The sequence below is a fragment of the Lynx rufus genome, unplaced genomic scaffold (genome assembly GCF_022079265.1).
Source record: "Lynx rufus isolate CCGP_SWC_20201006 ecotype Redwood Valley unplaced genomic scaffold, mLynRuf1.p SCAF_8, whole genome shotgun sequence".
Taxonomy (NCBI): Eukaryota; Metazoa; Chordata; class Mammalia; order Carnivora; family Felidae; genus Lynx; species Lynx rufus.
In genome coordinates, this window is record NW_025814896.1 from 103,721,739 (window position 1) to 103,747,359 (window position 25,621).

The following is a 25,621-nucleotide window of genomic DNA, read 5'->3' on the forward strand; positions in this document are numbered from 1 at the left end:
ATCAAAGTAGAAACCAAAACAGACTCAGTACTTGGAAAATGTAGCACAATCAGTCTGAATATAAGATTAAGTTTATTAGGTTGTAATGCTAGCCCCAGCATTTTATAAACATAGAAAAATACACTAACTGGATGTAAGTAGACTTCTCCCCTCAAAACACAGATAAGTGTAGTGGTCACTAAACTTGCCTGTCTGCACTTCCTGCCTTTCATTCTTTACTTTTTGCTTCATGGGAAATCACCTAATCACCTGATCTTTGTCAGTCTCTATATAAGTAGTGGGATTCTTCCTCCATAGTCCCTTTCCTCAAAGCACACGACTAAATTTTTTCAAATGGGTTTTGAAGTGGCTTGTCTTAATGTCTGTTACTGGCATCTGGAAGTTGCTTAGCTTATTTTGATGTGGATCCTAATTTTTAAGTATTCTGAGTTTTTTTCAACTTAATGTAAAAATGGAACTTGAATTGTTTTAATGATGGCCTTACGAGGAGGTGTTATTTAAAAAATTAACATCTTCTTCATTTTTCTCAGGACTGGGAGTATTTACTGAATTCAGACTACCACCAGAATGTTGAGTCTCATCTTTTGAATAGATCTTTATGTTTGAATCCTTTGGAAGTTTCACAGATGAAGGATGAAGATTTTTCACAGAATCTCATTCTGGATTCCTCTACACTTCTGTTTACTCATATACCTGCGATTTTTTTTGTTCTTCACCTTGTTTACGAGGAGCTGAAGTTGAATACTCTAATGGGAGAAGGAATCCGTTCACTTGTTGGCCTTCTTGTTCAGTTGGCAAGGTAAATATTGTTTGTAGCTTAGAAAATGCCAAGAGGTCCTTAGAGGATTTGATCTCAGCCATGAATATCATAGAGGAACCTTGAAAATAAATTTCTGAAGTCTACATTTTTGGGAAACCAGAGCTTTTTCTATAGACCACAGAAACGTTTGAAGGTACTGGCTGTGAAAAAACCTTGTGGGCCGTTAATGGGGTTCCTCGTCTTTGTCCTAAGATTAGTGGGAGGTCACAAAAGTTATGTTAAACAGCAGATGTGATGTGCTCAGCTCTTCGTTTTGACAAGATGACTGGCTACACTGTGGTGGAAGTTCTATAATAACACCTGGCTGTTTTGTAATAATACCGACAATCAAATTGGAGATATAGTTAATACGATCGCAGTTAACATATGTAAATTGTAGGTGTTATGATTTGATAAGGAAACTTGTCCAGAATTGTCTCTAAGAACATGAATGTTGTTTGCTGGTGTGGGCTCTTTTTGCTGTGTTTTTGTTGTCCCAGTCTGTCATCATCCCTGTCTTTGAGACTCTTGTAGTGTATCCATGATAAGATTGTTTTTGGCACTGGATTCTAAAGGTCACATTTAGGTTTTGTTTCAGCCTTTGTAGCCCTTGGTGATATAGAAAGTTGAATTTTAATTGAAATGTCAACCTCTGAGTTAAGATTATAGTACATTTTCTAATTTCTCTGATCTTCCTCAAGATTCCGAGATTGTTTTCTGAGATGTGGCAGTTTTAATTGATGGTCACTTTCTCTTATGACAAATCATTACTGTCATGGGAAATTCTTTTTGTAATGAAATGATTTCCAAACCATAATCATGACTTTCTGAAATAATGTTTTATAGTGTCTTACATTTTATAAAAGGTGTTTTTTACATATATATATTATTTGATCTTTAAAACTTCTGAGTGGGAATTTCCCTACTTTTTAGAAGAAAATACTGAGGTTCATAGAGATAACTTGCCGAAGATTACAAAACTAATGAATAATAGAGGAGAAACTAGTTTTACCCCCATAAAATGTATCTAGCAAAAGGAGTTTGGGTTGCATATGTCATACTGGGCACTTTCAGGTCCAGAAATAGAATAAAAAGACTCTAGATTTGATGATCTTCTTTGCCATAAGTTTTTAAACTGAAAGGTTGAACTGGTGAATCCTAACTCTATGGGGGAAAATACTTTAATACCTTTCTTGTGATTTCTTTTTTTATATGGTGTTATTATTTTAGGGATTTAAAATTGGAGCCTTATGTAGATCATTACTATAGAGATTACCCAACACTTGTCAGAACTACTGGACAAGTGTGCACAATTGATCAAGGTAAGTGTTTGTGCCATTAAAGTTTTTCTAAACAGTGAGTGACTTTGCTTGTATCTTTCTGGGGGAATAGCCGAAGATATATTTTTTACCATTAGTCTCTTAAGTCAGAGGTGGTATCTTTCCACTAAGTAGGTTTCAGTTTGTACTGTTTGATCTCTGACTGGTAGTAAGAGATAACATTAATTTTCGTGTGTGGGAAAAATTTTACCCATCCCTAAGTGCTAAGGAGGCTTTGCCCTAGATCTGTCCAATTAGTAGCCACCAACCATGTTATTTAAATTAATTCATACTGAAAACTCAGTTCCTCAGTTGCACTAGCCACGTTTCAGTAGCTACGTCAGACTAGTGGCTGCCATATTGGATAGTGTAAGTATAGAACATTTCCATTACCGCTCTTTTACCCAAAACCCTGAGTTATAGAGACTCAAGATTGGGGCCCACTTGTTAGAGTGGACTCCTCGGTATCTCTTGTTTTCTCACCATAAGGATTAGGGCAGAAAATTTTAGTTAGATTCTTTTTTTTTTTTTTTTTTTTTTTAAATTTTTTTTTTCAATGTTTATTTATTTTTGGGACAGAGAGAGACAGAGCATGAACGGGGGAGGGGCAGAGAGAGAGGGAGACACAGAATCGGAAACAGGCTCCAGGCTCTGAGCCATCAGCCCAGAGCCCGACGCGGGGCTCGAACTCCCGGACCGCGAGATCGTGACCTGGCTGAAGTCGGACGCTTAACCGACTGCGCCACCCAGGCGCCCCCTTTTTTTTTTTTTTTTTTTTTTTTTTTTTTTAGTTAGATTCTTTATATGCCTTGAGTACAAGGATTTGCTAAATTTCAATGCGGGATGGGATAAAATAGTAGTCATTTAGATTCTACATATTATAATATAGTCCGTTATTTACTGTGGCAGAAAACATGAAGCATTTTGGAGAATATGGGAAAACGTTATTCTGATTGTTTCCAAGTGATAGATTCTATTGATCAGTTTCCCTGTAGAATAAAATGGTATTGTCTTCATGTAGTCTTGTGTCTTTATAAACATTTGTTTAATTTTAAAGGTCAAACAGGATTTATGCATCATCCATCATTTTTTACTTCTGAGCCACCAAGCATTTATCAGTGGGTGAGTTCTTGTCTGAAGGGTGAAGGAATGCCGCCCTATCCTTACCTCCCCGGAATCTGTGAAAGAAGTAGACTTGTAGTCTTGGTATGTATTGCCTAACTTGTTTATTTTTTTTTTTAAACTTAATTTTTAAAATTACACAAAAAATTTAACTTTTTCATTTTGTGTACATTTCTGTGAACTTCAGCAAATGTATAGATTCATGTAATCACCACCATAATTAGGACACAGAATAGTTTCATTACCCTGCAAAATTCCCACATGCTTTTGAGATTCATCCAAGGTGTTGCCAGTGTCAGCAGTTCATTGCATTTAATTGCTAAGTACTAGTCCGTTGTGTGAATGTTTCACATGGGTTACCCATTCATCCGTTGAAGATATTTGAGTTGGTTCCAGTCTTTGGCAGTTATGAATACAGCTTCAGTAAACATTCATGTCTAGGTTTTAGTGTGAACATAAATTTTCATTTCTTAAGGATAGATACCCAGGGGTGAGATCAATGATCATATAGTAGTTTTCAGAGCAGCCGTACCATTTTCCATTCTCACCATCAATTGTGAGGGTTTCATTTTCTCTACATGTCAGTGATTGGTATGGTCATGATTTTTATTTATTTTATTTTAGTTTTTTTTGAGTTTGTGCATTTTTTTTTTGAGAAATCGTGAGCGTGAGCATGCATGCGAACAGGGAAGGGGCAGAGAAAGAGAGCAAGAGAAAGGGAATCCCAAACAGGCTCCACACTGTCGGTGCAGATGCTGATGTGGGGCTCGAACTCACAAACGATGAGATCATGACCTGAGTTGAAATCCAGAGTTGGATGCTTAACTGACTGAGCTGCCCAGGCGCCCCGGTCATGATTTTTAATTTTTGCCATTCTGACAGATGTGTAGGAGTATCTCATTGTAGTTTTAATTTGTATTTCCCTGATGGCTAATGATGTTTTGAGAGTTCTAGATGGGAGGTTTTGTCAGCTATATGGATTGTAAATGTCTGGTTTGCAGCTGTCCTGTCTCATCATTTTCTTAATGTTTCTTTTGCAGAGCAAAATGTTTAATTTTGTTGCATCCAGTTTACCCAGTTTTTCTTTTATGGATAGTACTTTTGGTGTCTAAGATGTCATTGTTTAACTTCAGTTCACAGTTAATTTCTCCCAGAAGTTTTATAGTTTTATGCTTTACACTTAGATCTAGAATCCATTCTGATAATTTTTTTTTTTAATAAGATGTGAGATTTAGGTTGAGGTTTTTATTCCATTTGGATGTCCAGTTATTTTTAACACCATTTGTTGAGAAGACTGTCCTTTCTGTATTGCTTTAGCACTTTTATCAAAAATTAGTTTGCCGCATTTTTGTGGGTCTGTTTCTGGGCTGTCTGTTGTAGTTTGTTGATCTGTGTTTCTGTCCACACTGTCTTGGTTACCGTAGCTGTATAGTAAGTCTTAAAATTGCTTTGTGTGATTCCTCCTTTCATTATTCTTCTTTTTCAGAATTGTTTTATTATATGCATGTATGTATGTTTCAAGTTTTTATTTATTTATTTTTTTTTTAATTTTTTTTTCAACGGTTTTTATTTATTTTTTTGGGACAGAGACAGACAGAGCATGAACGGGGGAGGGGCAGAGAGAGAGGGAGACACAGAATCGGAAACAGGCTCCAGGCTCCGAGCCATCAGCCCAGAGCCCGACGCGGGGCTCGAACTCACGGACCGCGAGATCGTGACCTGGCTGAAGTCGGAGGCTTAACCGACTGCGCCACCCAGGCGCCCCTCAAGTTTTTATTTAAATTCTAGTTAACATACAGTATAATACTGGTTTCAGGAGTAGAATTCAATGATTTAACACTTACATACAACACCCAGTGCTCATCATAACAAGTGCCCTCCTTAATACCCATCACCCATTTAACTCATTCTCCTGCCCACCTCCCATCCAGCATCCCTTATTCAGTTAGTTCATGTCTGAGCTCAAACCTTCAGATACAAATAAAGGACTTTGGTAAAGGTGAGTTCCTTCACGTTCCCATCCCCTTCTTGCTGGAGCAGCCTGGGTCCTTTGTGGACCTTTCCAGAGACGGGGCCTTCCCAGGCTTATTGGAGAATTTCATGCTTTTGTTTCCTCCACAGATATCACTGCACTATAAATGTCTATGTACCCTGCTCGTCTTTTCTTTTATTCCACATCCTGCTTTTCTTCATGTTGAGAAAGGCTTCAGAGCCCCCATGATTCTGAAACAGACATGCAGGAGAGTAATTCTGCTTTTTTTAAAAAAAAAAAATGGTAGTCAAATATACATAACATATTTATATATGTATTTATATGTATTTATAATATTTTAACTATTCTTAAGTGTACAGTTAATTCAGTGGCATTAAATATATTTATAAATATTAAGAGCAGGTTTAGGGGCGCCAGGGTGGTTCAATACATAAAGCGTCTGACTCTTGATTTCAGCTCAGGTCATGATCTCACGGTTCATAAGATCGAGCTCCACATTGGAGTCCATGCTGACAGCATGGCCTATTTGGGATTCTCTCCCTCTCTCTCTCTCTCGCCTCCCCCTCCTCTCAAAATACATCCGTGAAAAAAAAACTTCTAAAATATTAAGAGCAGGTTAATTCCAGAACTTTTACATCCTTGATGCTTATGTGGAAACATTTAAGTGAAACCAAATATGTTGGTACTGTCCAACTCTGCTGGATGGGGGGAGACTTGATGTGTAGCTAGCCACAAAGGGGAGCCAGAGAAATAAGAATATACCAAGTTGGTCAGCCTCCAACTTAAATTATGTTAGTCAACTTGTAGATACTTGTATTACAACTTTTCTTTGTGAGATATGATGTCAGTTAGGTTCAGGACTATGTCATTTGCAGTGCTTGTATTGGTTTAGAATATAGGGTTTTTAAGATTCTCCTGCGTTATAGTAAAATTTTAATGGAATCGTGCTGCTTTCTTTGAAAAGAAAAAAAAGCTTAGTGCAGGTGCAGATATTGGTGGTAGCAAATATTCAAATGAGAACTTTGAAGGCCAAAGTGAAGGGTGTGGGTTAGGGTTCACCTAACCAGAAACAACCCAAGTGTTTGTCAGTTTATGAATGGAGAAAGTTTGGTACATCTGTGTAATGGAATACTACTTAGCAATAAAAAGAAACCAACTACAGACGCACGCAGTAATGTGAATGAATCTCAGAGGGATGCTAAGTTGAAGAAGTAGGACACAGAAGCTTATATAATCTAAGATTCCATTTATGTGATATTGTTGAATAGGCAAAACCATAGGGAAAGAAAACAGGAGTTGTTTCCTGTGCTGGGTGTAGGAGGAGTAGATTGATTACAAAGGGTGCAGGGAGCTTTTTGGTGTGATAGAAGTGTTCCACATCATGATTGTAGTAGTGATTGTATTATTGTATGTTGTCAACACTCAAAGCTGTACACCTAAAATAGATGAATTTTCCTCTTTGTAATTATACGTCATTCGTTTGAAAAATAATGTAAATTTTCTCCTTATGCAGAGTATTGCACTCTACATACTTGGTAATGAGAGCTCTGTTTCTGATGAATCTTCACAGTATTTATCCAGGATAACTATAGGTAAGTCAGTGTAATGTTAGACTTCCCAAAATGAATTTTTTTCCCCCAAAACACAGTTTTACAAATGTTAATATCAGAATTGAGATTAAAAAATTAAAGATTTCCTAAGTGTTCTAGAGGCCATGTCTTGCCTCATTTTAGTGGTGGCCTTTTGCACTGTTCTTGTCTGTGGTTTATAGCTAATTTTCAGAGACCAGGAGTACTTCAGATCTAACAAATTTTACATTTTTTCAATGTATGTAAAAAGGACTTATTTTATTTTATTTTAATTTTATTTTTTGTCCATAATCTTAATCTTACTGTCTTCAGTATCCCCTTTGCAAAGTACAGTAACATATTCAAAGATTCCAGGAACCAGGCATAGACATCTCTGAGGACTATTATTTGGCCTACCACAGAGTATTAATTTACATTTAATGAAATTATTGACATAATTGAGTTTAAGTCAGTTATTTTTATAAGTTTCTCTATTCAGGTTCTGTTTTAGTCGGTGTGAGCCTCTGTACTAAATGTACCATAAATTAAGTGGCTTAAACAACAAACTATTTCTCACAGTTCTGGAGGTAATGAAACCCAAGATCAGAGTGCCAGCGCGGTCATTTTCTGGTGAGAACACAGATTCCTGGTGCGCAGATGGCTATCAAAAAAGGACTATTTTGGCCTCAGGGAAATTATTATACTTTCCAGCCTACCAGAGGACTGCTTACCTTTTTTTTAGGAGTTGTTTGAATTTTCATTTCCAAGTGTCTTCTGTTATATGTTCTCTTTATCAGGATAACTATCAAAATAAAATTTCCTTTTCATTGCCTTTTAGCCCCCCAGAAGTCACAAGCAGAACAAGAAGAAAACAGGTGATTTTTATTCAGATGATGCTTTTATATTAAAAATATAAAACATTATTGCATCTTACTATTCTTTTTAATATTTTTGTGTTTTATTCTCTTACAGGTTTAGTTTCAGGCATTCTACATCAGTTTCTAGTCTAGCGGAACGATTAGTCGTCTGGATGACTGATGTAGGTAAGGTAGTCTTTGTTACTTTTTATGTGTCTTTGAGATACTGGTGAGAACCCCCTGCTTTCCCTGGACACCTCCTTGTTCAGTAGGCCATGCTTCTTCACAGCGAGCTAGAACTGGGAAGCAGAAGAGAGGGACTCTCGTTCTATGAAAGGATCCTGCAGGACCAGTGTTATGGCACTTCAAGCCTCACTTCCTTTCCCTGACCATGTCATACCTTCTGTATTATAATACCTAGTATACCAGCTTTTATCTCTTGATGGGTCAGAAATGTTTATTTGCTTCACCTTAGGCCAGTTAAAGCTGTAGCTATGTGGACTGGCCTTAGAATGGAGAACTGTAATCACTACACGTACAGACTTGAAGCCGTTGTAATACTCAGATATCAGAAAGTATTTCTGGGGGCGCCTGGGTGGCGCAGTCGGTTAAGCGTCCGACTTCAGCCAGGTCACGATCTCGCGGTCCGTGAGTTCGAGCCCCACGTCAGGCTCTGGGCTGATGGCTCAGAGCCTGGAGCCTGTTTCCCATTCTGTGTCTCCCTCTCTCTCTGCCCCTCCCCCGTTCATGCTCTGTTTCTCTCTGTCCCAAAAATAAATAAACGTTGAAAAAAAAAAAAATTTTAAAAAAAGAAAGTATTTCTGGCTAATTGTAAAGTAATTGTACAAACACTTCAGGGTGTGCTTTTGAAGAATATAGGCTAGTGGTTTAGGCTCCAAGATGAGGATATAGCTGGAAAGAGGGAAAGGGAGGAAAGGAGTTCCCTGTTCTCTTTTCTCAAAGCCAGTGCTCTTAGGATTTAAATGGAGTAAAATACTAAAGACCTTTTTTTTTTTTTTTTTTGAAAATAAAGAACTAAAAATTTTAAATTATGGATATGAAGATATAAAAAATGACAATGTTATAGTATAGTCTGTTATAAAATAATGGTGTAATGAATATTACAGGATGTCTGAGTTCTTATTTAAAGACTATTCTAAACGACTTAGTTTTTCACTGTTGTTTTAAATATGCTCTCATGAAAATTACAATATTATTGTATAGTATTACAGATAAGATACCTGTGCTGAAAAATATTAGATGAGTTAGTTCGGTCCATTTGTATATCATATGATATTTAATAAAAGTGTTATTCTCGTAGAAGGGAACATTTTTACCTCAATAATTAATCAACTTCCAATATTAATAAATAATATATAATAGTATAAAATTGAGAAATTCGTTATAGGAAAAATAAATTTTAATTTACCTAAGGTCTTGAAAATTTTAAATATGAAGTATGGTATAATATAAAAGAATGCATAAAATGTGTATGTTTAGAGGTCACCTACCATTATAAGTAGAACATTGCTAGTGTACTAGAAGGCCCTTGCATGTCCATTCCGTGTGATATCTTCCTCTCACACAGCCTACTGCTGCAGGTAACCACGGCCCTACCAAGGTTTTTTATTACCTTCCCTCATTCTTTTTTCTTTTTTTAAATGCTTATTTTTCAGAGAGAGAGAGAGAGAGAGAGAGAGCAAGGGAGGGGCAGAGAGAGAGGGAGACACAGCAACTGAAGCAGGCCCCAGGCCCTGAGCTGTCAGCACAAGCCTGATGTGGGGCTCGAACCCACGAACCACGAGATCATGACCCAAGCCAGTTGTTCGCTTAACTGAGCCACCAGGCGCCCCGTTCCCTCATTACTTTCATAGTTTTATCATCTTTTTTTTTTTTTTTAAATGTGTATTTATTTTTAAGAGAGAGGGAGAGATAGAGCATGAGCAGGGGAAGGGCAGAGAGAGAGGCAGACACAGAATCTGAAGCAGGCTCTAGGCTCTGAGCCGTCAGCACAGAGCCGGATATGGGGCTCGAACTCACAAACTGTGAGATCATGACCTGAGCCGAAGTTGGATCATTAACCAACTGAGCCACCCAGGCGCCCCCATAGTTTTATCATCTTTATCTGTTGCTTAGTGTTGTAGGTCTTTGAACTTCATATAAATGAATGTAGATATAAATTATTTTTTTCACTCAATTCATCCGTATTAACTCATGTAGCAGTAGATCATTCATTTTCACTACTCTATACTCTATGGTTTTAATATATTCCAGTTTACTCTATTGATGATAGCAGTTGGGCTGTTTCCTCCCTACCCTTTTTTTGTCATAGTGAATAGCGTTGCTAATCAGTATGTTAATACTTGTGTCCTGGTGCACATGTACACAAATTTCTGTATGGCTGTTAATGGACCATAAGGGGTGGACCTATGTGTACATGCTGCGTGTTTTCCAAAGTGATTATACCACTACCAACTGTGGATGGGAATTACTATTTTTCTACATAGTTGCCAACACTTGGTGTTGATTTACTTTAATATTTGTCTGTCAAGTGAATGAAATTATATATTTAGTAGTTTTTAATTTGAACTTTCCTGATCACTCAGGAAATAAACCATCGTTTCATATGTTTATTGACCATTTGTGTTTCTTTTTTGGGAAATGTCTTTTTGTCCTTCCTGTCTTTCCTGTTGGGTTGTTTCTCTTTTTCTGAAGGTTTTTAGTTCTTTTAAAGAGACCTTTTATACTAATCCCTGATGTTAAGACATTAGTCTGGTAGTAAGGTGAATGAAATAGATTTCTCTTTTTATTTGTCAGGATAGATATTGATTAATTTCAGACAGAGGATAATTGGGACAATAGCAGGTCTGAATGAAAAATGTTCTCCTTTCCTTTCATCACAAGGTTTCACTTTAAGAGACTTGGAAACTCTTCCCTTTGGAATTGCTCTTCCCATCAGAGATGCAATTTACCACTGTCGTGAACAGCCTGCTTCAGACTGGCCAGAAGCTGTCTGTCTCCTGATCGGACGGCAGGATCTGTCCAAACAGGCCTGCGAAGGAAACTTGCCCAAAGGGAAATCTGTGAGTATTAACACTGAAAGTTCAAAGTTCAGGTTTAGTCTCAAAATCGAAGTAGAAATCTTCATTTTTCTCTTAAGTCTTTTTCCAAGTGTATATATCAGTTTGTCTTTTATGTTTTATGCCATGGGGTTTATAATTGGGCAGATACTCTTATGTATGAATTGACATGGGAACAGAGATTTTGTGAAGGCTCTGTTTTGCCTAGACTTTGCTTTTGAGTTAGGACAAGTGCTGAGTGTATACATCCAGTACCATGACTCTTTCTCTACTTGTTGGTAGTGAAATTGGTAAGTAACTACTTTCGTAGTTAATAGCCTCATTTTGAATATGTAACTATTTTCTCTTTCCTACTTTTTTTGATGTGAATTTCTCGATTTTAACCTTTGAAATAGATGTAAATACATGTTTAATCACATAAAACTGAAGCCGCAGGAAAAAGTTCTTTGGGAGCTGGGATAAGAGACACTAAAGTTGTTTAGAAGATGTCTTAGATTATCCCTCCTGAAATTCTGTCCTTTGTCAGTCTTCCAATCTGCTTTTACTCTTTTTATTATTATTATTATTATTATTATTATTATTATTACTATTATTATTTTTAATATTTTTTAACTCACATCCAAGTCAGCATATGGTGCAACAGTGATTTCAGGAGTAGATTCCTTAATGGCCCTTATCCATTTAGCCCATCCCCCCTCCCACAACCCCTTCAGCAACCCTCTTTGTTCTCCATATTTAAGAGTCTCTTATATTTTGTCCCCCTCCCTGTTTCAATATTATTTTTGCTTCCCTTCCCTTACGTTCATCTATTCTGTGTCTTAAAGTCCTCATATGAGTGAAGTCATATGACATTTGTCTTTCTCTGACTAATTTCGCTTAGCATAATACCCTCTAGTTCCATCCACGTAGTTGCAAATGGCAAGATTTCATTCTTTTTGATTTCCATGTAATACTCCATTGTGTGTGTGTGTGTGTGTGTGTGTGTGTGTGTGTGTGTGTGTGTGTATCACATCTTCTTTATCCATTCATCCGTCAGTGGACATTGGGCTCTTTCCATACTTTGGCTATTGTTGATAGCGCTGCTGTAAACATTGGGGTGCATGTACCCCTTTGAAACAGCATACCTGTATCCCTTGGATAAAACCTGGTTAGTTCAGTTGCTGGGTCATAGGGTAGTTCTATTTTTAATTTTTTGAGGAACCGCCATAGTATTTTCCAGAGTGGCAGCACCAGTTTGCATTCCTGCGCTTTTACTTCATTTTTTAAAAGTTTATTTATTTATTTTTAGAGAGAAAGTGTGCCCGCACATGGGGGAGGGGCAGAGAGAGCGGGAGAGACAAAGAATCCTAAGCAGGCTCCGTGCTGTTACTGTGGATCCCAACGTGGGGCTCAAACTCACCAACTTAACTGTGAGATCATGACCTGAGCCAAAACCAAGTTGGATGCTTAACCAGCTGAGCCACCCAGGCACCCACCCCCCCCCAGTCTGCTTTTATAAAGAATGGGTTCTGAGAAGACTACCAATAGAAAATCAAATACATCATTACTTTCTAATCTCTCTTTTAAAATCAGTCTCTTTTAAAACTTAAAAATGGAATTTCTGGTACTTCTTTTAGAACTCTATTTAGCTTAAAAAAAAATGGTAGTATTGCATTACCCTGAGGATCAGAGAGGATTCTGGGATGGTTTTTCCACTCTAGGTGACTCTTCAACTCTGTTTATATCCCTAAGAGAATAGCACACATTTGCCTCATCACTTACTAGCTTTTGAACATATTAATCAAAATGTAACTATTTATAATCCACATTAGGTCTTAGGCTATTAATGCTTCTTCAGACCTTCCGAGTCTGTATCACAATTTGCCTGCTGGGTCTGTGACAGAAGCTGTTGCCATGGATCCCATCTCCAGCAGCGTTGGCCCAGCATATCTTGCTTTTTATCTATACTTGTATAACAGCTCTTAGTTGAATTACTATTTGTCTTGTTCTAAACAGAAAACCATTTTTTTTTTTTTGCTAATAATATGATGATCCTTTTCTTTACCAAGATAAATTTTAGTATTTAGACTTGTTTTGTTACTGAGAGCAGTTTAACATCATTAGCACTAAAACCAAATGATATTGATAATCTTTGATTTGTATTTAGGTGTGATTTTAAGTAATTCTGTCTAAATTCAATTTGTTCAGTTATTTGAGACTACCTTTTATAACTCTTCTATTTTCAGTGCATTGGCTATTTGGGTCTATACTTTATAGCAAACTGACCCATTAGAATATAGTTTTTTTCAAAATTAGATATTCCATAGGAACCATAATGAATATTTATGAACTAAGTAAGAAGGATTGGTTAATCATATCTATTATTTTTTTTCCAGCTAATGTTGCTTCCACATTAAATGTCAAAACATTAGCATTTTAAATGGAATTAATTTTTTGTTAAAGGAGTATAAAATCCTTGAGAGAAAATGAGAAGATTTCATGCTATTCATATCTAGGTTGAAGTGTGATTGAATTATCTGGATGGGGAAGGCTTCATATGAAAGCACATGCTGAGCTTCTGAGAAAGAATGATAATCAAGGGATTAACCCTTCTCGCTTGTTTTGCTGCAGTCTGATTAAGAAATCCAATTAAGAAACATCCTTATAAAAAAGTGAAAATCAATTATGATCCATTTTAAAGTACTAAAGTAAGAAAGTACTGTTAACTTCTTCCAGTCTTTGGTATATACCCTTCCAGGTTGTTTTCTTCTGCTTATATTAATCAAAGATATTATTTAAGTTAGCCTGGGTTCTTCAGTAATAGTGAGTGGGTTTCTAGTAATTTGTTTCCTTTTTAGAACATTTAGGATATAGTTATATTTTTATTATTTATTTAGAATGTTTCTCTAATGGAGTCAGCTGACTATTGTCCTAAATCTAATGTTTTTTCCCTTAGCTCAATAAAGAATTTTCTCAAGTGAGCAATATGATTGTACTTTTAAAAAAGACTTCTAGATCTAAGTCCCAGTATACACTGGGTACCCAAACCAGCTTTGTTCTCTGTACTGATAGAGTCGTAGTACATCATCCTATATATCTTTGTGTTCAGTGAGTGCATGGTGGTTGGTTTTTAAATTATTACAACCAAGTCTGTTACTCAGGTGCTCTCATCAGATGTTCCTTCAGGAACAGAAACTGAGGAGGAAGATGATGGCATGAATGACATGAATCAGGAAGTTATGTCATTAATATGGAGTGAAGATTTAAGGGTGCAGGACGTGCGAAGACTTCTTCAAAGTGCGCATCCTGTCCGTGTCAATGTAGTACAGTATCCAGAACTCAGTGACCATGAGTTTATTGAGGAAAAAGAAAACAGGTAAAGGAAACATGTCATTATCTCTTGTCGGTGTTTTTTTTTTTGTTTTTTTTTTTTAACGTTTATGTATTTATTTTGAGAGAGAGAAAGTGCACACATGGGGGAGAGGCAGAGAGAGAATCCCAAGCAGGGGTTGCACTGTCAGAGCAGAGCATGACGCGGGGCTCAATCCCACGAATCATGAAATCATGACCTGAGCTGAGGTCAGGAGTCAGACACTTAATGGACTAAACCACCCAGGCGCCCCTCTTGTCAATGTTTTTTTGTGCTTTAAAACCCTAAAAAGATACTTCGGAGTTAAAAGTACCATGTATTTTAAGTTTTTGTTGAAACTTGGTAAACCATAACATTTTTTCAAAGTATTTGAAACGTAAGAGTATCTGATGACATAAGTGACCCTCCTCTCGAAATATAGCTATGTGCTATTTAGAAAAGGTGACTCTAAGACCATTTTGCTTAATATAAAGTTTTTAGTGTAGTTTAAACTTATACCAGTAAGTTTTTTTTCTGATCTGATCAGTAATACTCTCTGAAACTTCTCTGCTGCCATTCTCTAACATACATTATTTCTGTTGGTAATTGTAAGACTCAGTAGTACCCATTCTGTGACATTTCAGGGTTGTTGCCTTGGGACAATTCCACTTATATTTTAAAATTCTTTCCTGTCCTGTTAACTTGCTTTGTATCTATCCTCTGTAATTTTTCCACTATGATTTTCTGGTTCTCCTTAACTTTGCTTACTGTGGTACTGCTTTAAGGGGAAGGACCATCCACACTTAGCCTCAGGGTGCTGAAGATCTGAATTAGTCATAATCTTCCTCTCACACTTTCCTCTCCATATATACCTAGGTAATAGAGGAGATTGAGTGACAGAGAAGTTGTGTGAAAGCCTAGGTTGGCCACTATCCGCTGGGTATCTTTGGATGAATTACTTAACTTCTTGTTGCCTCAACTATAAGAATAGGCATAATTGTAGCATTCGTACATCACAAGGTTGCTCTGTGTGTACAGTGAGTTATTTCTACGTAGTGGTTAGAACACAGTATGTAGTAAAGCTGAACGCAGTTAGCCATGATTATTAACTGAGTTCATTGATACAATGCTAGTTTTTTTTTTTTTTACCTTTTAATATCTCTGAAATCAGAATATGTTTTTTAGTCAATAGGTATTATAGTTTAATTGGCAATATTTTTTTAGTGCCTCATGAAACAGTGATGCGTCTTATAATCAGTGACATCTTAAATAGAAAGGATTACAGTATTGTTTCCGTTATCACAGTTTTGTGGATTATATTTAAGGTTTCTGCTAAAAACATTCTATGGGATTGCCTTGAATTTTTCCGATTCTAAATTAACGTGGGGCATTGTTCCTAAAGAATCTTAGGATAGCAAATTTTCTTCACCAAAAAATTAGAAAAGCTGTATGTGTATACAGTTAGAGAACGTGCTTATGAATAGCTTTGTCTGCAGAGAAAAAGCCTCTGAAGGGATTTTTTTGTGTCTTCAGATATAACTTGTGTTAAGTGTTTGTTTCCTGATTATAAATGCCCCTACTTCCACAATTTCTGTTTGATTTTTCTTTTTAAGGGGCTACATGGAACAGGATTTAATATAGAAACAAGAGTGGTGTATTAGTTTCAAACTAGAGCCCACTGAAGCCATTTTAACCTTGAATATAACTGATTTATAATGCTATTAATCCTATAAATCTTGGCCATCATGTAAGTGAAACTAATTATTTTTTCCCTGGAGACACTATGAAATCCATTGGCTTCCAATATAGGGAGTTTCTTTCCTTTCCTGTGTACAGGCCACAGAGGTAGCACTACTCAGGCTTTGGTGGCAGAAAGGATGGGAGGAGGATCCCAGAGATGTAGTGGATGCAGTTAGTCTGAAAATAACAAAACGAGGAAACCCAAAACATACAACATTTTCCTTTGAGCAGGTTAGCATCAGAGTGGAATTTTACATTTCTCTTTGTGGATGTCCAGGGAGGGTTGGCTTGATTTATAGCCCATCTGGTTTTCACTCAAAGCAAATATGAAAAGAAAGGAAATGCATCTCTCTCTTAGAATTTCTAAGGGGAACAGAGTATTAAAATGAGAATAACCACGTTTGGATCACATCTTTGTTTGGATTTACTTTGATGTGATTTCATCTTACCAGCACTTCTTCTTTTGGAATACTTTCCTACAGATTACATTCCAGTTTCTTTTTGCTTAAAGGTTTTTCACATGTTGGTTTTGATTTTAATTATAGATTGCTCCAGTTGTGTCAGCGAACTATGGCCCTTCCCGTAGGACGAGGAATGTTTACCTTGTTTTCATACCATCCTGTTCCAACGGAACCACTGCCTATTCCTAAATTGAATTTGACTGGTATGTTAAATTCTGTGCTCAGCAAGAAAGGAAAATGATTAAGTATTATTTTTAGTGGCGTTGTTGAATTGTTTTAGTTAAAACCAAAGAAGTGTTCTTTCTATCCCCAGTGATTTCATATATTATTAATAGCTACTCTAGTGGTTGTCAAAGCTCAAATAGCAAAGCACAGTAACATTGAGGGACGTAGCATGGAGCCTGTTACTAAGTTTTGCTTTTAATGAAACCATTTCATGATATAAAAAGGCACTTGGGAAAGTTTAGAAAGATACTGATAATGGTGAGGTTATTGAACTTTAAATAATCTTAAAGTAGAATATGTAAATGCTCAAGTACAGTAGTCTCACTTGGTAGGGTTCATTGGTGTTAACATTTTGGTATATATGGTTCTCAGTTTTTTCTATTTTATAATTTTATATGTGCTTAATTATCAGCAAATTTGAATCTGTTTTAGAAATTGTTCTAAAATTTACTGTAGAGGGAGAATCCTTTCATACCTACCAAACATAGGTGTACAATTATATTGTGTATATGTGTAGGTAGGTAGGTATTTGTATACACGTTTTTAATCAACAACTTGATTTTTTGTTTGCTCCAGAGTATTTTATTTAATGGAATATAGTTTATGTAAACAACCTGGTTTTGTTGGAAGTTACCATTTTTTTGCTATTATAAACATGTTGTCAGGAGGGTGTAATCATTTAGTTTAATTGCTTTAAAAGTGGAATTCCTAGGACAGCAAGATTTTAAGGCTTTGATATAACATATTGTTAAATTACCTTTCTGATTGGTTGTGTGGATCTTTATTTCTGTGAGATGGAAGTGTGTTCATTTCTCAATATTATGGGTTACAGTGGGTTTTATAGTGCATGCTCACCTAATGCTAGTTTGAATATGTTCTCAAGGTGCCGGTTGTGTACATTGAAATTATCATTGAAAATTCCTGAACTATAATATGTGTGGTTTCATGAGACCTCTACAAAATATATATATTATACATGCAGTAATATATATAATATATGGAAATATAATTCCACGGTGTTTTAAGTTGCACAATTTAATAAAATCCAGGGTCCCACTTAGATATGTGGAGATCTTACACATTTAGTAGCATACGGAAAATGAGAGAAGAACACATTTTCATCTTATTATATCTGTTCTGGAGCCCTAATCTTATTTAGAGATACAGCAAGCAGAATTACCTTCAGTATTTGAATTGTTCTCCCTCTTAGAGATGAAGCAGAATGGCAAAATTTGACTAATTACTGAATCTTAGACAACAGGGTATATAGGTGTTCATTCTATTAGTCTTTCAACTGTTTGAAGGTTTTCATATAAAGAATTTGGGTTAAAAAGAAAATAATCTCATGCAAGGTTGCCAAATGTTAAAATGTATTAAATCTGGGCAGTGATGCTTGGGTGGGTGTTACAATATAAATACATGAATCCTCTTTTTTGTTTTCTGAATACATTTAATTAAATTTGTATATTCAAATTTGCATGTTCTGACATTCATCCAAACTTTTATTTAGCCATTTTGGCAAGCTCTTCCCCCCCCAAAAACCTATTATCTTGTTTTAATAGTAAGTTAATTTAGGAAAAGATACTTTCTTAGAATAAACAGCTCTTTAACTCACACTGTTACACCCTATTTGTACTTTTGTGTGTTGTTATTCTTATTGAAGAAAATTTGTTTTAGCCTTTGCCTGTCATTTTCTCTTGTGTGTAAATACTCTGTCTTATGCATATGATGAATTGTCTTAGAAAGTGAGTTTTTTCATTATTAATCTTTCTGCCTTTTGAGAAAGTAAAAGTATACTTCATGAACTTGTCACCCTGTGTGGTGCTGTCATGCACCAGCATTTGAGATAGCTCTTAGGTACACAAAGTAAGACAAACATATTTTACTTTGTGTGTATGTATATGTATACCAACTCCAATTAAGACATTATGCATCTATTTGAAATTTATTTTACATAACTTCAGAACTCCTTTAAAACCATATTTTCAAACGTGTAGTGAACTGTGCAATTTTGTGCAATATTTGGAATACTTAAACATTCATCCATGGCGTGACTTAATTAATACAGAACATTAAAGATATAAAAAGAATTTGTATTTGCCAGTACACAGTGTAGATCAAAACCAAAAGACTCAAGGAATTCTAAGAGAGCATAGCATCATGAACACTTTTTTAAATTTATTTGTTTTAATGTTTATTTATTTTTGAGAGAGAGGCAGAGGGTGAGCAGGGGAGGTGTAGAGAGAGGGAGACACAGAATCGGAAGCAGGCTCCAGGCTCTGAGCTGTCAGCACAGAGCCAGACGCAGGGCCCAAACTCACGAACTGTGAGATCATGACCTGAGCCAAAGTCATATGGATTCTTAACTGAGCCACCCAGGCGCCCCATTTTATTATTTTTTAGACCTGTTTTTTTTTTTTAATGTTTGTTTATTTTTGAGAGAGACGGAGAGTGAGCGGAGGAGGGGCAGAGAAAGAAAGGGAGACACAGAATCCGAAACAGACTCGAGGCTCTCAGCTGTCAGCACAGAGCCCGATGCGGGGCTGACTCACAAACTGCAAGATCACGACCTGATCCGAAGTCAGATGCTTAACCAACTGAGCCATCCAGGGACTCCCTAGAACTTTTTTTTTTCATTTATTTATTTTGAGAGAGAGAAAGAGAACGTGTATGTGTGAGCATGTTGTGAAGGGGCAGAGGGAGAGGGAGACAATCCTGAGCTGGATCTGCGTTGTCAGCGTGGAGCCCAATGTGGGCCTCAAACTCACGAACTATGAGATTGTGACCTGAGCTGAAATCAAGAGTCGGACCCTTAAGCCACCCAGGTGCCTCCTCATTTTTTTTTTTTTTAATAAGCTTTTTTCTGTTTGAAAGAAAAATTTCAAAGCAGTAGGTATCCTAATCAGATCTGATTAAAGTTAAATTGGCATCAGTTATCTGATTCTAGCCCCATGTATTTTAGCAAAAGGATGATGAATTATTTTGTTTTTAAAATAATTATTATTATTTTTGGGGGGTAGAGTTGACACATAATGTTACATTAGTTTCAGGTGTACAGCGTAGTGATTCAATAACTGTATGTTATCCTCACCACAAGTATAGGTACCATCTGTCACCATAGAATGTTGTTATAATACCATTGACTATATTCCCAATGCTGCACCTTTTATTTCTGTGACTTACTCATTATATAACTGGAAGCCTGTATCTCCTTCCCACTCTCCTTCACCCATTTTGGCCATTGCCCTATTCCCCTCCTTTCTAGTAATCATCACTTTATTCTCTGTATTTATAGGTCTGATTCTGCTCTTTGTTTATTCATTTCTTTTGTTTTTTAGATTCCACATATAAGTGAGATTGTATAGTATTTGTCTTTATCTGTTTGACTTACTTCACTTAGCGTAATACCTTCTAGGTTCATTCATGTTGTTGTAAATGGCACGATCTCATACCTTTTAATGGCTGAGCAAAATTCCTCTGTGTGTGTGTGCGTGTGTCTTTGTGTGTGTATGTGTGTATGTGCGTGCCCACGCTACATCTTTATTCATTTGTTGATGGATGCTTGGGCTGCTTTCATATTTTGGCTATTGTACATAATACTATAGTAAGCATAGGGGTGAATGTATCTTTTCAAATTAATGCTTTTGTTTTTGAGGGGTAGTGAATACCCAGTAGTGGAATTACTGGATTAAATGGTATTCTGTTTTTAAATTTTTGAGGAACTTCCATAGTGTTTTCCACATTTACATTCTCACTAACAATGCACAAGGGTTCCTTTTTCTCCACATCCTTGTTAACATTTGTTAATTCTTGTCTTTTTGATTCTAACCATTCTGATAGGTGTAAAGTGATATTTCACTGTGGGTTTGATTTGCATTTCCCAGATGATTGGTGATGTTGAATGTCTTCTCATATATGTTAGCCATCTGTATGTCTTCTTTGGAAAGATGTCTATTCAGAATCTCTGCCCATTTTTAATTAGATTTTTTTTTGATGTTGACTTGTAGAAGTTGAATATTAACCCCTTATCAGATATATGATTTTCAAATATCTTCTCCCATTCAGTAGGTTGCCTTTCTGTTTTGTTGATGGTTTCCTTTGCTGTACCAAAGCATTTTATTTTGATGTCATCCCACTAGTTTATTTTTGCTTTTGTTTCCCTTGCTTTAGGTGACATGGTTAGAATAATGTTGCTTTGGCTGATATCAAAGAAATTACTGCCTATGTTCTCTTCTAGGAGTTTTTTGGTTTCACTTCTTACATTTAGATCTTTAATCCTTTGGAGTCTGTTTTTATATATGATGTAAAAAAGTGGTCCAGTTTCAGATAATGAATTATTTTAAACAAGTAGTATTCTTCCACCTTGAATCAGGTTTGACGTACATGTGTAAAAGTTTAAGTACTCACAGTAACCTAATATCATTCCAACTACTATGGGGTTAAGGGTTTCAAATGTAGAAAAGGTAATCTCGTTTTCAAAATCTAAATTGAATAATTACGGATTTATGAATTATTACTCTCTCAATTTTAAATTCGTTTGCCTGAATAGGACGGGCCCCTCCTCGGAACACAACAGTAGACCTTAACAGTGGAAACATCGATGTGCCTCCCAACATGACAAGCTGGGCCAGCTTCCACAATGGTGTGGCTGCTGGCCTGAAGATAGCCCCTGCCTCCCAGATCGACTCAGCTTGGATTGTTTATAATAAGCCTAAGCATGCTGAGTTAGCCAATGAATATGCTGGCTTTCTCATGGCCCTGGGTCTGAATGGGCACCTTACCAAGCTGGCTACTCTCAATATCCATGACTACTTGACCAAGGTGAGACTCTCAGCTCCTGGCATTGTGCCTCACCTGGGCCACTGCAGTAGCTCCTAATCGTTCTGTTTGCTCTTCTTTATTTTTGTTCCTCTAAATCCATTGTTCTCACAGCAGGCAGAGTGATCTTTCTAAAGACTTCCCGTGTCAAAACTTTTTAAAGATTTTGCATTGCTCTTGATACACATTCCAGGAGCCTATGTGATCCCACTCGTCCAACTTTGCTTTGTATTTCTCATCCCCTTGCTCTCCACATTCCAACCATAGGGACTGGCCATTTGAGCTTCTTGGTAAACCACATTTTTTCACATCAGAGCTTGGCAAACCAAACTCTTTCTCTTGGTGTGAACTCTTCCATTTTTATGTCATAAAAATTCACGCATTTAAAGTCTACAATTCAGTGGTTTTTAGTGTATTCAAAGAATTGTATATCCATTACTGTTGTTAATTTTGGAACATGTTCATCAGTCCATAAAGGAATCTCATAGCCAATAGCAGTAACTCCATTCCCTTTTCCCTCTAGCCTCTGGCAACCACAGGTCTACTTTCTGTCTCTATGGATTTACTGATTCTGGACCTTTCATATAAATGGAATCATAAAATAGGTGGTCTTTTATGACTGGCTTCTTTGTCTTACCATAATGTTTTCAAGGTTTGTTCATGTTGTATCATGTATTAGCACTTCATTCTTTTTTATTGCTCAGTAGATACTCCATTGTATGGATATACTGTATTTATCCATTCATCAGTTAGTGGATATTTGGGTTATTTCTACTTTCTAACTGTTATGATTAGTGATGCTGTAAACACATGCATGTTTTTGTGTGGATGTATGTTTTCATTTCTCTTGGATATATTCCTAGGAGTAGAATTGCTGGGTCATGTGGTAAATGTTTGTTTAAATTTGAGGAACTACCAAACTGTTCCCAGAGTGGCTGTACCTTTTTACGATCCCACCGGCAATACATCAGGATTCTAGTTTCTCCGCATTCTTGCCAACACTTGTCTGTCTTTTTAATTGTAGTCATCCTAGTAGGTGTGAAGTAATATCTTCTTGTTTTGGTTTGCATTTCCCTGATGGCTAATGATGTTGAGCATCTTTTCATGTGTTCATACACCATTTGTAAGTCTTCTTTGGAGAAATGTCTGTTCAGATCCTTTATTTTAAAATTGGGTTGTCTTAACCAAGTTGTATTCTTTATATATTCTAGATACTAAGTTCATTAACAGATAAGTGATTTGCAAAAATTTTCTCCTATTCTGTGGGCAGACTTTTCGCTTTCTGATGGTATCCTTGAAGCACAAAAGTTTTTAATTTTAATGAAGTCCAGTTCATCTACTTTTTAATTTTTTTATTAAAATTTTTTTTTAAATTTATTTTTGAGAGAGAGAGAGAGAGAGAGAGAGACAGCATGTGAGCAGGGGAGGGTCAGAGAGAGAGGGAGACACAGAATCCAAAGCAGGCTCCAGGCTCTGAGCTGTCGGCACAGAGCCCAACCCAGGGCTCGAACTCACACACTGTGAGATCATGACCTGAGCTGAAGTCAGACACCCAACCGACTGAGCCATCCAGGCGCACCTCATTTATTTTTTTAATTGCTGTGCTTTGGTATCATATTTCATTGCCTAACCCATGGTCCTGTTGCATTTATACCTGTGCTTTCTTCCAGGAGTTTTATAGTTTTAGCTCTTACATTTAGTTCTGTGATCCATTTTAGAGTTAATTTTTGTGAATGATGTAAGGAAGGAGTCCAACTTTATTCTTTTGCATGTGGTCTACAATGATCACAGCACCATTTTCTGAAAAGACTATTCATTTCTCATTGAGTTGTCATGGCATCTTGTGGTCACCTAACCGTTAATGTGAAGGTTTATTTTCTGAATCACATCAGAGCCATTTACATGTTCTCTCACCTGACCTCATTTTCTCTTACTTTCTAAAGCTAATTTCCTCCCTTTCCACTACTTTTCCTGGCTAATTTGTACTAATCCTTCTGGTCCTATTGTAAATTTTACTTCTTCAGAGATTCTTAATAATTCTCCAGCTCCTCCTAATCTAAATTAGGCTTTTTAAAAATACTACTTCATATTATTTTGTGCCTTCTCAGTATACTGCCTTTTAAATAATATATTTGTATATTTTAATCCAACGCTTTTTTCCTCCATTGGGGCACTAGCATTGTGAGAGAAAAGAACTACGTCTGTTTAGTTTGCTGTTGTATTGTCACTTCTCACTCTGCCTGTCAGTAAAATTGCTTACTGAAAGTACTGGCAGGCAGTACTGTATTTAAGACTACATATTTGTTTTGGTAGTGATTTACATTTCATTCTACTTTCTACCTTAGGGTCATGAAATGACAAGCATTGGACTGCTCCTTGGTGTTTCTGCTGCTAAACTGGGCACCATGGATATGTCAATTACTCGGCTTCTTAGCATTCACATTCCTGCCCTCTTACCCCCAACGTCCACAGAGCTTGATGTTCCTCATAATGTCCAGGTGGCTGCAGTGGTTGGCATTGGCCTTGTATATCAGGGGACAGCTCACAGGCACACTGCGGAAGTCCTGTTGGCTGAGATAGGTATGGTATTAATAGTGCTGTGTCTTCATAAGCAAGCATACATTTTCCACTCTGCAGGAGCCAAAGTAAAAATGATAGTAAAAATCATAAAAATTAAGGGAAAAATAGTAGCTTTTGTTAGAATATTCTCGTACTAATTAAAAAAAAAGTAATATTTTCTGAGACTGATATTAATGTGCAGATTATTAATTTGCATGTTTATTTGGTGAGCCCATTGTTGAGGTCCAGATCATATTTAATGAGGTAACCTTTGGTCTTTTTTTTTTCTCTCAGTACCTTTTTTTTTTTTTTTTAAGTTTTAGTTATTTTGAGAGAGAGAGAGCGTGCATGCATGTGCTCGCACGAGTCAGTGAGGGGCAGAGAGAGTGGGAGAGAGAATCCCAAGCAGGCTGTACACTGTCAGCGCAGAGCCTGATGTGGGGATCAAACTGACGAATCACAAGATCGTGACCTGAGCGGAAATCAAGAGCTGGATGCTTAACCAACTGAGCCACCCAGGTGCCCCTAAAAGTATAAATTTAGTATCCAGCCAAACTTTTAGGATCCATACACAGAACTTCTGGCACAGTAGGGCTCACTATTATGTAGATTCAAAATAAGTGCCTAGAAATATAACATTTAGCTTAAAAACATCAAGAAATTTTTTTTAATGTTTTTTTTTGAGAGAGTGCGAGCATGCGTGCGTGTGCAGGGGAGGGGCAGAGAGAGGGAGACACAGAATCTGAAGCAGACTCCAGGCTTTGAGCTGTCAGCACAGAGCCCGATGTGGGGCTCGAACTCACAAACTGCTTGATCATGACCTGAGCCTAAGTCAACCAGCTGAGCCACCCTCGTTTATTTAGCCACCCGTATTTAGCTTAAAAACATAGCATCCTTCTTGTCCATCATTATCATTTGAACATGTTTTTTACCCCCTCTAATGAGTGGATTGGAAATAGCAAAACAAAAACAAAATGCGAGAGATTAAAAATTAAAATGTTTATGAGCACCGTTCAAGAATTTTTTTCTACTTCTTGATAACTTTTTTTTTTTTTCTTAATAAAACCCAATGTTTCACAGTGTCTGAAAGTCATTGCTTTCAAATTGGAACATGAAAAGAACCGTTTTGGGCTTTATTTTGTAGTAAACTGACAATTGTGGATACCATTTGTAGTAATGTATCTTTCTGAGTGAGGTTATATTGAATTCATGGTTCTTACGCAACTTACTAGAAAGTTAATTCTAAGACTTATTATAGAATTTTAAGAGGCCAACTTGAACTGTGTTATTTTCTTTTACAGGACGGCCCCCAGGTCCCGAAATGGAATACTGCACTGACAGAGAGTCCTACTCCTTAGCTGCTGGCTTGGCCCTGGGCATGGTTTGCTTGGGGGTAAGCCCTCTCTGTGCCTTCAGATGCTTCAGTAATAATTATCTGCATGTTGAGACAAATGATCTTGGTACTTAACTCTGAATACCACTCTGTCTTACTCTGACTTAACCTGATTCTCAGCTCTTTTTTCTTTCTGCATATTTTTCAAAGTGCTAGATTTGGAAATGGAGAGAAATTGTATTGAAAAGTGGGCTTTAAGGTTTCTATCCCCCTGGCTTAGATGTAAATGCTCATGAATGAACTAAGGGAATAAAATATCTCCAAGAATCTAGGACATAAGATGAAGTGGTAGCCCCCTCAGACAAAAACAAACAAACAAAAAAAAATTGTGGAAATGTGTATATGATGGGGAGCTTTAA

At 36.7% G+C, this 25,621-nt stretch overlaps 1 protein-coding gene across 2 annotated transcripts in view; it reads left to right on the forward strand.

The window, feature by feature from the left end:
* The window catches only part of ANAPC1 (anaphase promoting complex subunit 1), a 95,560-nt gene that overhangs the window by 35,076 nt on the left and 34,863 nt on the right, over positions 1-25,621 (forward strand). For both annotated transcript variants that reach the window (XM_047068605.1, XM_047068606.1), the window contains 12 exons: positions 531-799; positions 2,030-2,121; positions 3,176-3,324; positions 6,747-6,825; positions 7,640-7,676; positions 7,774-7,844; positions 10,563-10,741; positions 13,879-14,093; positions 16,352-16,470; positions 21,042-21,313; positions 23,656-23,890; positions 25,171-25,262. In XM_047068605.1, the coding sequence (XP_046924561.1) occupies positions 531-799; positions 2,030-2,121; positions 3,176-3,324; positions 6,747-6,825; positions 7,640-7,676; positions 7,774-7,844; positions 10,563-10,741; positions 13,879-14,093; positions 16,352-16,470; positions 21,042-21,313; positions 23,656-23,890; positions 25,171-25,262 (1,809 nt within the window). The remainder of the gene's footprint in view (positions 1-530; positions 800-2,029; positions 2,122-3,175; positions 3,325-6,746; positions 6,826-7,639; positions 7,677-7,773; positions 7,845-10,562; positions 10,742-13,878; positions 14,094-16,351; positions 16,471-21,041; positions 21,314-23,655; positions 23,891-25,170; positions 25,263-25,621) is intronic.